Raw genomic sequence first — 14,844 nt, 5'->3', positions numbered from 1 at the left:
TACTACGGAGGCCTACCTGTTGGCCAGGTGCCTGGAACCCCAAAGCTGTGCTATGACTTCTCTCCATGGGCTGGGACATCTTTCTTTAGTTACTTGGGCACTTTCTAACCTGGGCTCTGCCTGCAGAGGGTCAAGAATGCTCACCTCCCAGAGCTTTGGTGATCTGCTCAGGGGTTGGCTCCGGGTGATTCCTCAGCAGTGTGTAGATGGACATCACCATCCCTGGGCTGCAGAATCCACATTGCATGCCATGACACTTGGCAAGTCTTTCCTGGGAGACAATGTACATCATTTATGCTTTAGACCTCTTGCTTCTCTGCGTTGAACAACAACAAGCAGTGGAGCTTATATATTTAGCTTTCCAGAAATAACTTCAGGGTAAAAGATGAAAGGTATATCCTGGAAGAAAAACACTTTTATTTCTTGGAACCATATGCATATTATTTTTGTCCTGAAGAACAGCCTAGTGGCAGGTATTAATTAAGTCACTTTACTCTCTAGATCCTCAGTTCTTTATCTGTGAAATAGGAAGTATAATTTAGGGGAAGAAGTAAAATGCTCTGAAGCCATGTTCTTGTGAGTTTTAGTCCTTACTTCAACTCATTCATTGTGTGACCTTAAGTGATTTACTTGACTTTTCTTCATCTTTAAAATTAGGATAATAATGGTGTCTACTTTATAGGATGGTTATAGGAATAAATGAATGAATGTGCACAAATCATTTAATGTAGTCTCTGGCAAGTCATTTTTATACCTTTCTCCATCTATATGATAGAAGTTGTTGTTAATTAAATGCCATAATCAATACAAATGCTCTGAGAATGGTGAAGTGCTATTTAGTAGCATGCTAGTCACATAGTTAATTTATGCATATATAACTTTATACACTCAAATGCAATGACAGAACACACAAAACAATGAAAAAGGAGAGTGATAAATGACAATATACTCTGTCTACTCTATACAGAGACCCTATTCCATGAAGATACAGATGTGAGCCACAGCTCTGGGGGTCCCTCTGTGTGTCAGTCCTATGCCTCTCAGGGTGCTCAGCTGGCGGGCTTGAGTGTGATTCAAATGCTTTTAAATAAACGTTTTCCAAACAGCATGGCTCCTAAAATGAAAGCCAAAGACTTCACCTGTGGCTCAATGGAAAGGACAGCCATTGTTTGAATGTGAGAGGGAAGTATGGCTGTGGTTGGACTTATTGCTAGATGGCAAGTTGTTTCAGATGTGGCATGTTAACATGGCTGTAAATATGCTGGGGAATATTTAACAGCTGGCTCTCCTGGAGGAAAAAGAAGTCCTGATTTGTATTTTCTGTTAATTTTTGTAGTACAAATATTTCCACTATGGCTGATATTATTTTATAAATGATTTAATTGTAAGTTTATATAGTTTAATTTTTAATAATGGCTGTGTTCCAAGACTGGCTTGCAAAATTCCTGAAAATTTATTATTGGTTTTCACGAGCCAGTACAAGCAAAATTTATTACTGGTTTTGATGAGCCAGTACAAGCTTGCTGCAAGGTACTACTTAACAAACCTATCACCCGTACTACCAAGATTTGAGAGAAAGAAATCTGACCAAGTACAGCATAAAGTGCTTTTATGACTGTTAAGGGGATGAGTCAAGTGTGGGATAAGATCTTAACGAGAAAGAAAGTCATTAAGTTTATGGCTGAAAGACACCTATTATTATGATTATTCATTTATTCTCATAACCATCCTCTAAAGAAGATACTATTATTATCCTAATTTTGAAGATGAAGAAAAGTCAAGAAAATCACCCAAGGTCACACAATTAATGAGTTATAGTAAGGACCAAAACTCACATGAACATGGCTTCAGAGTATTTTACTTGTTCCTCTAAATTACACTTCCTAGTTCACAGATAAAGAAAGCAGGATTTAGAGTAAAATGACTTAATTAATACCTTCTGTTAAGAAAGGAGAACCCCCATATACTGTTGGTGGGAATCTCAGTACAACCAGTATGGAGAACTATTTGGAGGTTCTTCAAACAACTACAAATAGAGCTACCATATGATCCAGCAATCCCACTGCTAGGAATATACCCAAAAGAAAGGAAATCAGTATATCAAAGAGATATCTTCACTCCTACGTTCATTGCAGCACTATTTACAATAGCTGAGGTATGGAATCAATCTATTAATAAGTGTCCACCAACACATAAATAGTGTTAAATTGAACTAAATATGGCCTGAGAAACGTCCATACTTCCATATTTGAGCTCTTGTGAAGGAACAGTAACCTAACTTAGCAATAGACAAGGCTGAAAACCTAACTTAGAAGTATGCTACTGCAACAGTAGCTGAGTCCCAGCCAATCCCAGCAGCCATGCTTCAACCACTCATACACTGCTGACTGTTCAAACTGTGTTCAAACAAGGCAAAAGCCAAGCTGTAACCAACCCAGCTGAATCCAGCTGTTTCTGTACCTCACTTCCTTTGCTATACATCACTTTCCTTTTTTTTGTCTATAAATTTGCTCTGACCACAAGGCATCCCTACAGTCTCTCTAAATCTGCTGTGACTCTGGAGGCTGCCCAATTTGCAAATCATTTATTTTCCTTGCTCAATTAAACTGTTTAATTTAATTTGTCTGAAGTTTTCTTTTAACAGTGGAAAAAGAAAATGTACATATACACAATGGAATATCATTCAGCTGTAAAAAGTAATGAGATCCTGTCATTTGCAAAAACGTGGATGGAACTGGAGGATGTTTTGTTAAGTGAAATAAGCCAGGCACAGAAAGACCAATATCACATGCTTTTGCTCATATACGGCAGCTAAAAAAAGAAATTGAACTCATGGAGACAAAGAGTAGAATGATGGTTACCAGAGGCTGGGAAGGTTAGTGGAGATGGGGGTATAAAGAAGGGATAATAAGTCCAAAGTACAGTTAGATAGAAGGAATAAGATCTAGTGTTTGGTAGCACAATAGGGTGACGACAGTTAACAATATTTTATTGTGTATTTCAAAAGAACCAAGAGAGTATGATTAGAGTGTTCCTAACACAAATACATGATAAATGTTTGAGGTGATGGACACCATTTACTCTGATTTGATCATTATGCATTGTATATACTTGTATGAAAATATCACATGTACCCCATAAACATGTACAACTTCTGTGCATCCATAATAATTTTTAAAAAAGAATTCTAATTAAAAAAATACCTTCTACTGTTAACAAGTGCCCATCAAAGGTAAGACATTGTCATCGTAGAAAGCTCTTGAAAGGACAGCTTTGTGTTCTAACCACAGCCTTCCAAGAGACGGAATCTCATGGGAAAATATGGCTGTTTATAATCAATTTTTCTATACATTGCCTTTAAAACTCAACCTTTGCAGAAGTTCCTATTCTAGTTATAACAATTACATTACCATTTCTTTTAAATGTTTTTGAAGTTTTAGTAAACATGTCATTATTTTAGTTGTGTTTCATTGAGCATAGTGTATGGTTACCTGTTAGACATCTGGAGAGCACCTGGGGAGTATTTGTACACATAACTGGCTTCTCCATCAGAGTTTAGTAATTTTGAAATGGAATGGACAACTAGTATTTTCCATAAACTTCTGATTTGTTATCTCATTTTCTTCTTTTGTCAAACTGGATTGTTCTTTTTTCACTTTAGGGCAAGGATAGGGCTGAGAAAGTCTTGGGTTTAAGATATATTAAAATCAATGAAAGGATCTTGACAAGATCTCTGAAAAGATCCGTAGCTATGAAGCATTGAATCTTACAAAATAAGAATTTAAAAGCACAAAACAGTTCAAAGGTGGTGACCTAAATGGAGTACATTAGACTGTGTGGGATGCCATCAGCTGGTCCAGACTGCGTTCTGCTCTTACCTGCGCAGGGTGAATCCTGGTTTTGATGCTTCCCACACCTTCCACGGTGGTGACTGCAGCCCCATACAGAGAGCAGACGGGTACCAGGCACGCCGTTGCTGGATAATGGCTGTGATGGAATTAGGTAAAGAGAACACACTGGAATCATGGGGAGTGGGTAACATAGCTCTGGAGTTATTTCAGTTCAGGAGAGTCATGAGACTGTGTTTCCCTGAGAATAAGCAGGCTAGATAGAAAACCATAAATTTACGGATGTGCGCAAGAAAAAACTTATGTATGGCTGGTGCAGAATGGCAGAAAGAAATGGAAGAAAAGAATAAGGAAGACCTTGTGTAGGACCTTCAAGACACCCTCATTCTCCATTTTTTTTTCTCATTCCAGGGAAAGGAAGCCTTTTATTCACCATAAAAATGATCTATTGACTTAGTAAACCACTGAGGGGTAGCTTGGCCCTGCGATTCTTAACCATGGAAAGCTCTAAAAACTGTGGATATTCTGATTGTATCCTAGCCCAATTAAACAGAACTTCTGGTGAGGGATCAATTAATCACTTTTTAAAGCTCTTCAGACGATTCCAACTGAGGAATGGCCAAGTATGAAAGTCACTGTTTTGTGCCTTGCCTTGACCATCTCTCCCATACTGGTGCCTGTGTTAACGACGTGGCAGATTGGCTAGTCTCCCTGATTCCCATCTCCCTGCTTGGGAATGGAGTACAGGCTTCATTAGTTAAATTTAGCTTCTTCATTCCCACTCAGGCTAAGTCCCAGCCTCTTTTCAGGTATGGGAAATTGCCCCTTTCCCAGGGAATGTTTCCTTTCTTTCCCTACCCAGGCTGAGAGTATGAATGCTATTCTTCTGAAGAAAAGATAGAGTGCTGATCGTGGTTTCCCCAGCCCATTGAATCAACAAAGCTCTTTGGAAGCCACCCAGCCAACTAGCTAGGGACCCTGGAAGAGTGCTTAGTGTACAGAACGAGGGTGGGCCCCGGGTACCTCATGCAACAGATACATTTTTGTTTTTCATGTCCTCCACTTCCCTCCCTGTTAAGGTTTGTTTCCTCTTGAACTCACCTCCCTCTGCCTTTTCTCTCAATGACTCTTCCCGTGCTCATTGCTCTCCTCAATCTTGCCCTTATGCCTCATGCAGGGAATAGAGGCATGAGCTCCCTTCACGCCTAGCCTGTGGCCACTCATATCTGCAATCAGTCTCACCTCCATTCAAGGCTTAGAGCATACAGAAGCCTTCCTCCTCCCTTTCCCCCGATCTCAGGATCCCATCTACTCTTGGCACCACATAGATTCGCCCCATCATCAATGGTCCTCCTACCCTCTTCCCGCCTAGGGTTCTCATTTCCCCAATTACCTTGCCTTTATGCTAAAAAAAAAAAAATCCAAAAAACCTATGTGCCCCTCCAACATTGGCCCAACTTTCTTTCCTTTCTTGGTCGTTTCTTCAAGAGCTGTCTACAGCTTCCTTGACTTCCAGTCACATCTATACCTACTGTACCTTGCCTTCCATCTCCACCATTCAGCTGTCATTGCTCTGGGAGCAATCCAATGTCCCGTGACCACTCCTAGTGTTTCATACTAGTGACCATCTCTATCTTTTTGGAGCTTTCTCCTCTCAATGTTCCTCCTTCAACTCTGGCTACTCCTTGTTGGTCTCCTTTGTGAGGCCTTCTTTCTTTGCCCATTTTTCTTTTTGTTGTTCTATAGTGTCCTACACTTTTATGCTCTCCCACAGTTCCCGCTACCTTCCAGGTGGCCTGGGCTGAAAACCTGCCTTTGCCATTACCTGGCCCATGGAACCTTAAGCAAGTTATTTAACTCTCTTTGTCTTAGTTTCCTCTTTTTTTTTTTTAAATGTGAGTGATCATAATGCCTGTCTCAAAGTTGTTTGGGGGTCTAAATATGATAACATATGTGAGCTTCTTTGAACAGTGCCTGGTACCCAATAAGCATTCAATACATACTATTTTTATTATCATTGTTATTATTTATAACTTCCAATAAGTTATAGCTCCAGATGAGATCTCTTCTCTAAGTAACGGACCTGTCTATCTTGGTGCCTGTTGGACAGTCCCTTGTAGGTGCCCCATAATTACTCCACAGCTAAACTTACCACTTTCCCCTCCCTGCTCCTCCTCTTCCAAATTCCCTAATTTGTGAATGGCACCATCCAGGCACCTAAGGCAAAAACTTGGGAATCGTGCTAGACAACTCCTTCAGCACCACATTCAATCAGTGAGCAAAACTATATTTTTAGGTCAAGGAGATGCTGACTCAATCATGTAGCATGAATTAAGGTCTCATTCAGCCTTTACAGGCAAACAACTCTTCTTAGTATATGTTGAATACCTGAATCTTCCACCAGGACTACAACTGGCTTGGGTCGAGGTTAAGATTTAATCTTCATCTTGGAAATTGCTGCCTATGAAAAGGTAATACAGGGTCAAGATATTCCTGGTAATTTCTTTGTATTAAGCCATTCTTGCCTGATCTTACCCCGAAATCTACTCAGAAGCAAATAAAATATTTTTACAGCAATAGAGAGCAGAGCCTGATAGACAGGCACACAGGATAGATACATTCTGATGGGAAGAACATCTGTGGAAAGATCTGGAGTTTGGGAAGTTACAGAGAGAGCAGGCCTAGAGGCAGCATGAGTGCATTAGACACCTGGAGAGAGGAGGGGCAGAAGGCACATTGACAAGAAAAGTGACAGTTCCACACCCTTCCCAGGCATGCCCAGAGCAGGCAGGGGCTGATGCCAACACAAAGGATACTGGATCGTCTTGGTTGTGGGGTTGTATCTTGACACCATCACTGTGCAGGCACCGCAGCCACCTCCTCCACAGGCGTATTTAGTGCCTGTAAGATGGACTCAAAGGAAGGGAGTCAAGGAAAAGGGGGCCCAGACCACTTTGGTTTCTACATTTTCCCCTTTGCATACTTATAACAAGCAACATGTTTTCTTGAGTCTTGTACCAAGTTGGCCATGGTTTCTTGCCTAGAGAGATTGTTCAGCTTTTTCTTATGAATGAGCTCACTGATGAAAGGTAAGAAGAAATCCTTGCAGGCCTCCCCTGCCTTGTCTGAAAACCTCAGATCCAGATGCATTTCTGAATTTAAAATTGTTCAGATTTTAGAAAGGTAATAATATAGCACTCCCAGGTGGTCTAGGGCAGCACCTTATAATCAAACACATTTATGTCTCCTCAGCGAAACATGTGCACAGTCACATTAAGTAGGATACAGGAAAACTACACAGAGCCTCATGCCAGTCAGGTCGGGGTTTGCATCCAAATGAGTTGTGAAAAAGTCTGCTGAATTCTGAGTTGTGGACAATGGATTCTGGACCCATATAACATTATTTCTGTAGAGGTGGTGGGATGTGGTTTGTGTGCAGAACTTAGAAAAATCCCACCTGTGAGGCTTAACTTTCCCTAGTACTACAATGTAATGCTATTATATTTTTATGGGACTAGACATTATTTATTTAATAGCCATGGCTCCTGAACCAGTTATGTCAACAATCACTAAGTATCTTTTTTCCTGTAAGACGTTTACATATTTTCACAAAGGGAGAACAAATACTATACCTAAATCCCCTGCTTTAGGTTCTATAAGCATGTACTGGAATTCACTTGAAACCTTCTCTGGGTGAAGTTTAAAAAGGATTTTATGAGTGGAGGTTATAATTGGCTTGGGTAGAGGTTAAGATTAATTTTCATCTTGGAAATCGCTGCCCATGAAGAGATAATACAGGGTCAGGATACTCCTGGTAGCTGCGGCAAAGAGCTGAGAAATTTTCTGCAGCATCCTAGAGGGGCTGAACATCCCTCTCCTCTGTTCTTTTGTCCCCAGCTTGAGCCAGCGATGCCATCCCTGGGCACTAGACTGCTCTGGCAAGTCCTGCTTTCTACCTGCAGTCAGAAGGCTAAAAGTAATGTGGGTCATACCTTAGTTAAAGGGCCTATTGAATGGGGTGCAGAATGCAAGGAAATCCTTTATTTCTCCTTTTGGTGTCCCGAAATTTCCAATCAAAGAACCCAGGTGCTATCTAGCTCAAAGATGGAGGTCACTTCTGGCTTGGTCAGGCCTTCAAACAGCTCTGTGATGCTGTTTTCTCCCCTGGGCCCCCAACAGCTAGTTTGGTGCCCCCTCCCTCCACCCTCAATAGAAGAGCCTGACTCAGTTGCTTCTATCTTCTGTTGACTCATCCTAGGTAAGATTGCTAGATAACATATAGGATGCTCAATGACATTTTAATTTCAGATAAACAATGAATAATATTTAAATATAAGCATGTCCTTTGCATTCAAATTCAAATCTAACTGGGTGTACTGCATGTTTACGTGCTGACTCTGGCAACTCTACTTAGGTCAAATACAACCCATACATCAGAAATTTGTCTGTTTGTTTTTTTTGTTTTTTTTTGTTTTTGTTTTTGTTCTTGAGATAGAGTCCCACTCTGTTGCCCAGGCTGGAGTGTAGTGGCACAATCTCACCTCACTGCAGCCTCTGCCTCTAGGGTTCAAGTGATTCTCCTGCCTCAGCCTCCTTAGTAGCTGTGACTATAGGCATGAGCCACCATGCCCGGCTAAGTTTTTGTATTTTTAGCAGAGACGGGGTTTTGCCATGTTGGTCAGGCTGGTCTCGAACTCCTGGCCTCAAGTGATCCGCCTGCCTCGGCCTCCCAAAGAGCAGGGATTATAGGTGCGAACCACTGTGCCTGGCCAGAAATGTGTTTCTTGATCCTTTATGTAGGAGAGCTTTCTTAGTGCCCCCAAGATTCACAGCCCCACAGTATATCTAGAAGTTGTCCTGAGACTAAATGGGGCAGCCAGCGTGTGCAGCGGAACCTGGATTTACAATGGAATCTGGTCATTCATCATTTGAGTTCTTGTGTCCCTCTGTGCCAGGCAGGGAACGTGACATCAGGGTCAGACGTGGTCCTTTGCTTCAAGGGTCTCATTGCTTATTTCATTTCTTGTCACATCCTCCCACTCCCACCTTGAATTCTCTACATCTGTCAGGATCAACTTCTCCCAGTTCCTCCAAAGCACTCTATTCTTTTGCCTTTGGCCCCTGTGCTGCTGACTGGAACACCCTAGGCCTTTGGTGTGCCCTGAAAACGCCCACTCATCTACCCTCTCCTCCTCTGCTCCCCACGCCCAGCTTGCGTGACCTTCCCTGTACCCACAGCATGGCTCTCCCCATGCTTGCTCTATTTGCCATTGCACTGGCAGTCTCCCTCACTAGACTGAGGGCAGAGGCCGTGTCTGTCCAGCTTTCTTCTGAACACCTGGTGCTTGGTAAAATGTGTTAGCTAAATGAAGTCAGAATTATTTTGAGAACTGCAAGAGACGTCAGGGCTGCAGCAAACGGTCCGTGAGGGCAAACATTTAGGGGTGCCTCTGAGACACCCATGTCCCAGTTTTGTCCTAGAGCCAGGATCTCACGAAGATTAAACAACCCTAACATGCTACACCCTCCTTGCCCCACGTAGCTGTGGGCCGTTCCCTCTTGGTGGTGCATTGTCTGGTTCCGCAGATCGGATTGCTTAAAGCCAGGTGAAGAGGTAAGGGATACAGGATTGTGCCCCAGCAGGTTTGGGCAGGGCAAGCTGGGATGGCTGCTGCGGTGACTCAATGGAAGATTGTGGGACTCCGCAGGGTCCTCTGACCTTGGGAAGGCAGCAGGTGGAATGGTGAGAGGGGGATGGGGATGCTTCCAAACACACTTTGCTCTTTGTGTGGCTGCGTTCCACTCCGGGAATGATGCATAAGCCAGGGCCCCAAGTCAGCAGGAAATTAGGGTTTTATGTGAGCCTGAAGTTTTTGCAATATGAAGGATCTGCTTTAAGAAAAAAAATATAAAATTATGAATATACATTTAGGTACAGGGCTTTGGAAAGGGACACGGGAGTCCTGTGAAAGTAGTTGGGTACTGACTCTGGCAGAAAATCTGTTTATCCACCAATATTCATTTCTCATATACTAGCCATCCATCAAAACCACCCACTGGAGAGATAAGTTAAAAACAATATCCCTGACCCCAGCCCAGAACTGTTGACTCTAATCAGAAGTTGGGGGCTGGAAGTGCCAGGTGAATCTTGTTTGCCCAGAACTACTTATTTATATTAGGCACCAGAAAGAAAGGTAGAGAGGGGGTGCTGGAAAGATGGGGAAGTGGGAGGCTGAGAGTTGGTTTTGCCTGAAGCTGGTTCTTGCCACATTTACTCGGGAGTTTGTGAAATTTCAGCTCACTCCCAATATAGATGAACGTCTTCATTTTAGAATGTCTAGAGAAAGCATGGTGAAGAATGTAGTGGATTTAGAAATGATATAAAAGGGGAGTGGCAGAGCTGACTGACTACTGGTGAGCTGTTGAAGCTGGGTATACGGGAGACAGCAGGAGCAGGGAATGGTGATTCGGCCTGTCTGGAATGTGAGTGGATTGGGACATTAGGAGGCAGTCCCCTACAGAGTAGTAAAATGGTAGGGTAGGAAATGGGACTACAAGGAGTTATGTCGTGAGAGATGGAGTCTGGAAAGAAAATGAAGCATCAGGTACAAACAATTTCTTAGATAAGTTTGGCAAGGAAAGAATAGGGAGCAATGAAGTAGTGTTTTTAGATGTTTATGTTGGGAGACAAAAGGACAGAGAGAGGGGATAATGCTCTCTTGTTCACCACTGGATCCCTAGAGCCTAACACAGAGCATGGCACTTTGTAGGTGCTCAATAAGTATGTATTTAACTTATTATTTTGAAAGAACTTTAGTCTCACAGGAAGTTGCAAAAATAGTACCAGCTGTCCTACATACCCATCCTCCAGCTTCCCCCAGCTGATAAAGTCCCACAGAGCTACAGCACAACATCAAAACCAGGAAATTGACACTGCTACAATCCTGATAACTAGATTACAGAACTTATTCAGATTTCACCTCTCATACAGCACTCATATGTGTATGTGTTGTGTGTAGTTCTACATGATGTTGTCTCATAGACAGATTCGTATAACCACAGTCACTACCTCCTACTCCTTTATAGTTGTACCCAAACTCCAGAAATTCTTCAGGAAGAAGCATTTACTGAAGGTCTATTGAAGGTCTTGGAGGAGTGGGGAGTCAAGACCAGTGGTGGAGAGCTGGGAGTATATTAGCTACACTTTGGAATTTTTAAATATATTTATAAAAGTTTGTTTTCTTTGATGAGGATTATGAAAGCGTATAGGACCAGTCAGTGAAATGTCTTTTTGGGATACTATTGTCAGTGACATGCACCCCTGAACATTTGGCTGGACAAAAGCTTGGCTAGACATTTTTTATATTAACACCTCTGAATATGAAGCTGTTATCAGGGTGATGTCGGGGCTCAAAGGCCATAGAGCTCTTTCCAAAGTGAGCACACTCATGGGTCACTGGATGATTTTTTTGGGTTTTGTTCAAGTAAAAAATACAACAAATTACACATGAATCTATCACATTTAGATGCATTCTCCGCACTCCAACTAGATTGTACAAATGGAATGCGAGACCGTTTATCTAGACCAAACACAGGCAACTTCCTAGATAAGTCTCAGCACGTTCTCTCTTAACTGCCCAGTCCAGACAGATCACAGTAAAATAAAAGGATACGTCTTTTCCTCACGTAGAACAGTAGATTTACTTCAGGATCAGCATTCCTCTGTATCACCTACATTGTGAAATGAGAGCAGAGAGTTTACGAGGATAATATCAATAAGTTAGGGCAATTCAGTCCATTGTTTTGGAGTCATGTTTTTGATAGATGGTGACTTTACAGGAAAAAATAACAACAACGACAAAAAAACCTTTTGTTAACAAGTGGAAGTAGAATTTTGAAGAAATAGTGGAATATTATGCCAATGTCTCTGAATTTTCTAATATATATAACAATTATAAATTCCAGATTGTTTTTCCTCCTTGGCTTTGGGTCCATTTGTATCTGGACCCAAATGGGAACAGATACACAGAAACACTGAGTTCCTAAAAGGACTCAGATAACTCATGGCCGTAGAAAGTCATCAAAAAGGTGAGCCGGAGATTTCTAAAATACAGGGTTTTGCTTGCCTGCCTCTGCCACTAATTAAGCATGTCCCAGGGAGCCACTCCTGATCCCCCAGTGAGGTGGGAGTGCCAGTGCCAGGGATGTGAACTGTGGCTCTGCCCCTCACATCTTGCTGCAGGCTGCTCCTGCCAATGGATTACAGCGGGTGCATCTGCCCTCCCTGGCCCTGGAGGAATGCAGGCAGTTCTCGTGTTGGGTATAAGCACAAGAACTTAGGGAAGCGATTACAGAAACTTGCCTGGAAGGGTAGCAACACTGAACCCAGAGAAAGAGGACATCATTCTTTTTATTTTTACCATCTCAGAAAAAGGCAAAAAACCACATTATTTATTCATACAATGCCTTCTATTTCCAAGTTTCCTTTCAAGTCCTCAGAAGATTTACTCAGCCAGAGATGAGCTCAGCAACCTTCCGCTCTAAATCTTGTGTGTGTAGGGGACTAAGTATAGTGGCACCGCAGAAGCAAAAGAAAGTGTTATAGTTGTATTTTCTTTCACACCACAATTGTGTGGCAGTGGAAATTATTTCAAGGTTGGAACAAGACGGAGGGTAGGGTTTGCTGATAAGCATGCCAGGTCTACTATGCCTTCATCCTGCCCCCATCACACTCGGGGAGCATGGCCTGATGACACTATGCTGTGCTATAAAGACATCCGTTTATCCGATACAACATGCCAGGTATGGAATTATTGCAAATCGTCACTCAGCAATTATTTTTCTGATGTTCCAGTTGGCTTCAGTTCACTCAGGATCACTAACCTCATGCTTTCTTTGTTCTGTCCTTTCTCTTTCATTTTTCTGTTTATTAGTTCATAGGCTTCCTAAAAATGATCATTGTTTGCTATTTGACAGGCAAAATTTCCAATGGTATAATTTTGGCTCACTGCAACCTCTGCCTCCTGGGTTCAAGTGATTCTCCTGCCTCAGCCTCTGGAGTAGCTGGGATTGCTGACTAATTTTTTTTTTTTTTTGTATTTTTAGTAGAGACAGGGTTTCACCATATTGACCAGGCTGGTTTCAAACTGCTGACCTCAAGTGATCCGCCCACCTTGGCCTCCCAAACTGCTGAAACTGCAGGCGTGAGCCACCACGCCCAACCCATTACAACAAATTACTTTCTAAAATAACTTTCTACTTTTATTATTTCTCTAGTTTTTTTCTAATTATCTCAAACAATTAGATATGCATCCTGACTTTAAAGCACCTCAAACTTTTCATTTACTCATTACAGCACTGAGTTGAGAACATCTGGCACAAGCTAAGCATTCACGTTGCCACCTCTCTTATTGGCGGGGAAATTGCTGACTTTTGGTATTGCCCAGGCATGGGGTGCACTGACCTCTAGGTGAATTGATCAGCCTGTGGGAATTTATTAAGGTGAAACAAAATCATCTGAGAGTTCTTTGCTATTATCATTCTCGATGTCATATATACCTTCTATGAAAACAGGTGAACTCACTTAGCGCTAATATCCAAATAAAGAGGGGATAACAGTTTTTCACAACCATGCCCTGAGGCTCAGCTGTCAGAAATCACTCCCACTATAACAAATAAAAGAGTTCTTTATGGATTCAAAAGAAAAATTAAAGCAAACAGAAGCCCCCACAATTTAATAATTTTGCACCGAAACTTGAACTAACAACCCATGTTCAAATTCATACCACTATATATGACTGGAAAATGACAGAAGAGAAAGATTAAAGAAATAAGAAGTGGCATCACAGTGAAAAAAGCTTGGCTTTCAACCTCGATACATGAAAATTCATAATAATTATGTCAAAAACTTACCTTTCTTCCATTCACAAAAAAAATCAGCTCATCAGAATGGGGAAGGGAAGGCATCACGCCACACACACACAAAGCCTTCACTGGGATAGAGTGTGTTTGCTTTCCATTCTTTTAAAGAGCAGATATTTTAGAGTAATTACTTGGATGCCTATCAGCCCCAAGGAAGCCCAAACTGACAGTGGCAGCCTGATGTGGGTGGTTTATAGCTTGAACTGCCAGACCAGGAATACCAACCAGGGCTCCCTCTGCCCAGCCCACGAGCACTTTCAGCAGCTCTGGGAAGCACCATTTCTTTCTCTTTCATCAATGAGTCAAACCAGCATCTTCACGTGTTTCCTTTGGAGTCTAAGACCGATTTCCCCAGGAGAATGTCTATAAAGCCAAGGACTAGTAAATTAGTAAAAAAAGGACTTTTTTTAAATTAAAAAAATAGTTGTTGGGGACAGGGTAAGGTGATGCAAGGTGATTTGAGAGACTAGTTTAGATTTAGGTAGTCAGTACAGGCATGCACTTGGGCTGAGTTCTAAAGGACAAGCTCACCAAGAGAAGGCGTGGGATAAGAGCAGCAAATACAGCGGCCCCTAGGAAGAAAGGAGCTTGGTGTGTCAAGATAGCAGAAAGGAGGTCAGCACAGCTGGGTGTGGGGAGTTGGGGAAGTTGTGGTGACAGAAAGTCAGAGAGAATTTGGTGGCCAGGACAAGGGTCTTGGAGGGATCTAGTGGGAAGGGAAGCTATCAGAGAGTTTTGAACTAGGATGCAACATGATGTTATTTATAGTAGAGCATTCCGTTGTACAGAGAATGTACTATTGCTGGTAGGAGGGCAGTTGCAGGTTAGATCTGAAGCCATTTTTATGTACCCTGGGCTAGAGGTGATGGTGGCTTGGACTAGGGTATAGGATGGTGGCATCAGAGATGGAGAAAAGGTGAAAGTCTTGGGATAAATTTTGGAGGTAGATCCAACTGGACCAGTTGATAGATTAGATGGGAGGGGGTAAAGAAAAGAGAGGACTCAAGGTTGAATCCTAGGTTTGTGGCTTGAACAATTGGGTGAAAGTTGGTGCCGTTTGCTGGGATGGGAAGAC

At 42.1% G+C, this 14,844-nt stretch overlaps 1 protein-coding gene across 1 annotated transcript in view; it reads right to left on the bottom strand.

Moving 5' to 3' along the window:
- The window catches only part of AOX4 (aldehyde oxidase 4), a 71,857-nt gene extending 58,043 nt beyond the window's left edge, over positions 1 to 13,814 (bottom strand). The window contains 5 exon segments of the mRNA XM_009237952.2: positions 145 to 271; positions 3,879 to 3,987; positions 6,665 to 6,761; positions 11,522 to 11,579; positions 13,761 to 13,814. Of these exon segments, the coding sequence (XP_009236227.2) occupies positions 145 to 271; positions 3,879 to 3,987; positions 6,665 to 6,761; positions 11,522 to 11,579; positions 13,761 to 13,814 (445 nt within the window).
- Between the last annotated feature and the right edge of the window lie 1,030 nt (positions 13,815 to 14,844).

This window comes from Pongo abelii, chromosome 11 (assembly GCF_028885655.2).
Source record: "Pongo abelii isolate AG06213 chromosome 11, NHGRI_mPonAbe1-v2.0_pri, whole genome shotgun sequence".
NCBI lineage: Eukaryota > Metazoa > Chordata > Mammalia > Primates > Hominidae > Pongo > Pongo abelii.
Note: the sequence above shows the minus strand (reverse complement) of the source record. Positions and strands in the feature narration are given on the sequence as shown.